Source organism: Haliotis rubra, unplaced genomic scaffold, assembly GCF_003918875.1.
Source record: "Haliotis rubra isolate DU_JTF1 unplaced genomic scaffold, ASM391887v1 Scf326, whole genome shotgun sequence".
Taxonomy (NCBI): Eukaryota; Metazoa; Mollusca; class Gastropoda; order Lepetellida; family Haliotidae; genus Haliotis; species Haliotis rubra.
The window spans coordinates 166,350-169,478 of record NW_025766998.1 but is presented as its reverse complement, the minus strand read 5'-3'; the positions used below and the strand labels follow the sequence as shown (position 1 = coordinate 169,478).

The 3,129-nt window shown below is 40.6% G+C and overlaps 1 protein-coding gene across 4 annotated transcripts in view; it reads left to right on the top strand.

Moving 5' to 3' along the window:
- LOC124283954 (Na(+)/H(+) exchange regulatory cofactor NHE-RF1-like) overlaps positions 1-1,539 on the top strand; it is a 90,354-nt gene extending 88,815 nt beyond the window's left edge. For all 4 annotated transcript variants that reach the window (XM_046719997.1, XM_046719991.1, XM_046719994.1 and 1 more), the window contains one exon: positions 612-1,539. In XM_046719997.1, the coding sequence (XP_046575953.1) occupies positions 612-869 (258 nt within the window). In that variant the 3' untranslated portion in view covers positions 870-1,539. The remainder of the gene's footprint in view (positions 1-611) is intronic.
- Positions 1,540-3,129: the final 1,590 nt, after the last annotated feature.

Sequence of the window (3,129 nt, the reverse complement as noted above, 5' to 3'; positions counted from 1 at the left end):
TAATCATAATCACTGTATGTAAGGAAGTGGGGCGGTGGGGTAGCCTAGTGGTTCAAGCGTTGGCTCGTCACGCCGAAGACCCGGGTTCGATTCCCCACATGGGCACAATGTGTTAAGCCCATTTCTGGTGTCCCCCGCCGTGATATTGCTGGAATATTGCTAAAAGCGGCGTGAAACTAAACTCAGTCAGTCAGTATGTAAGGAAGTGGACTGCTTGTTTGTATTGAGACGATCGGTACCCTGGCAACATGGGACGATGCTCATACTATCAGTCACTGGTTGATTGTTTTCAGACAACTATTACATGGCTTGAGTTATGCTGAGTGTGGCAAGAGAAATCATGCACACTCTATTTTACATGATATATTCCTGAGTACATTATGAAACTTATTCCTCAGTACATTATCAGATTTATTCCTGAGTACATTGAGATTTTCTCCTCAGTATATTATAAACCTCAGTACATTGAGATTTTCTCCTCAGTATATTATAAGCCTTAGTACATTATGAGATTTTCTCCTCAGTATATTATAAACCTCAGTACATTATGAGATTTTCTCCTCAGTATATTATAAACCTCAGTACATTATGAGATTTACTCCTCTGTTTAGGTTGAAACTGTAACAACATACAGTGCGCCAGAGCCCGAGCCGGAACCGGAACCAACCCCAGCCCCAGCTCCTGTCAGTCAGCCTGAGCCAACACCAGAGCCCACACCAGAACCCCCAAAACAAGCAAACGGAACTGGCGATATCTTTGGCCTCAGTGCCAAGGAGATGAAAGAGAGGCTGAAGTCCCGAAGAAAGGTTGACCCACGTACCCAAGGTGTAGGTTTCGGGGAGAAGTACAAAGTGTTTGAGCGTCTGTGAACGTCTTCTCATCCTTAAATTGTCCAATCAGAACCAGCATAACCAGTTGGAGGAGCTGCTTCAGTGCGGAGCTGCTAGCAGCTAGCGACATGAGACTTTTCTAATAATGGAAACATGATACAGATTTTTGCTCGAATTTTCTTTTTGAATTTGTTGCGAATTTGTGGATATGGTTTGTGAAAATGCCTATTCACTCTTGGGTCACCTTCCAGACAGATTCATAATGGACCAAGTTTATTTGACTTTACACCTACACCTATATATATCTATATATATCTATACATATATTCGTTACATATTACATTATGTAGAAAGCTTTGTTGATATCCTCAAAGCAAGTAAGAGAACTCGTGTTTTATTATTGTTGACGATTGAGAGACCAGGATGATTTTATACACTTATGCATTCCATGTTCATTGCCTAGTGTACAGAGACTTTGAAGACTAGGGGTAGTAGTATATCTGAAGCTTAAGAGGAACTAGAATGATTTGAATAATTCTGCTAACTCAAGTCCACAGTGTGATAATGTACAGAGTTTTACAGGTGTAGACTGTCGCTCTGTCCACTCTGGCGACACAGACATGTCCTTCGGACTGCTCACTTGTGTAATTATTCCAGGAACAATTGTATACACATATATTTTGTTAAGAATAAATTCATTTCAAAAACATTGTCTCATGCTTTTTGACACGTCTGCGTGGTTTGATGAAATATTGTTGACTAGTTGTCCCCCGCCACAACGCGGAATGGGGACTATGTCTTCAGCAGCGTCCGTAGGTACGTCCAGATTCTTGTTAACGCAATATCTTATGAAATGTTGTACCCAATGTCTTCAAATTTGGTGACAGCCTACATTGGGGGATTACGCAGACACCAGTCGATTTGGGTGACCATGACCCATTTCAAGATCACGACACTTTGACGACTTTTCAAATTCTTGTTAGCGTGATATCTCATGCACTGTTGTACCGAGTGTCTTGAAGTTTGGTGACATCCTACATTAGGGGATCATGCAGACACCAGTCGATTTGGGTGACCGTGACCTTATTTTCAAGGTCACCACTACATTGACCACTTTTCAAACTGTTGTTAACGTGATATCTCATGCACTGTTGTACCCAGTGTCTTCAAATTTGGTGACAGCCTACATTGGGGGATTACGCAGACACCAGTTTATTTTGGTGACCTTGACCTTATTTTCAAGGTCACCACGATACTTTGACAGCTTTTTAAAGGCAATATCTCATAAACCATTGCACCCAATGTTTTCAAGTATGTTGACAGCCTACATTGGGTGATTATGCAGACACCAGTCATTTCAGGCATCTTATATGTGACCCAAAAATAAAAAGTAGTAAATATAGATATTCCATTCTTTAGCGTCGGGGGACATTGCCATATCAGTGGCAAACATTTGTTTATTTCCTGTTTTACTGATGTCAGCAAGGAGCACTGGATTGAAACTGGTCCTGGCATCTACTGTGAGGAGGCCGATGGTATGATCAGTAAGAGGCAACAGCAGGGCTCCAGATAATTTTTCAACATCAGGAGTACGTACTTATTTTTTCAATATAGGAGTACAGGAACAACTAAAGAGTACATTTAGAGTACTGAATGGAATTTAATGGAGTATCAGTAATCTTGTGTTTCATTTCATGTATGCACAATAACATTGCTACTCTTGTGTAAACAGGTCAATAAAACAATACTTTTTCAGATAAATACATGTACGTCTGTAAATGATTCTAAGACCGTACACCACTGCTGTGGTGTGTATCTGCTACGTTTCCTAAATTATTTCCTATTGTATAGTGTATAGTTTTTATCCGTACATACGCCGATACGGCCTTTCTCTGGAGCCCTGCAACAGGATCATCATACTCTACTCAACAGGATCATCATACTCTACTCAACAGGATCAACATACTCTACTCAACAGGATTATCATACTCTACTCAACAGGATCATCATACTCTACTCAACAGGATCATCATACTCTACTCAACAGGATCAACATACTCTCTACTCAACAGGATCATCATACTCTACTCAACAGGATCATCATACTCTACTCAACAGGATCATCATACTCTACTCAACAGGATCATCATACTCTACTCAACAGGATCATCATACTCTACTCAACAGGATCAACATACTCTACTCAACAGGATCATCATACTCTACTCAACAGGATCATCATACTCTACTCAACAGGATCATCATACTCTACTCAACAGGATCATCATACTCTACTCAA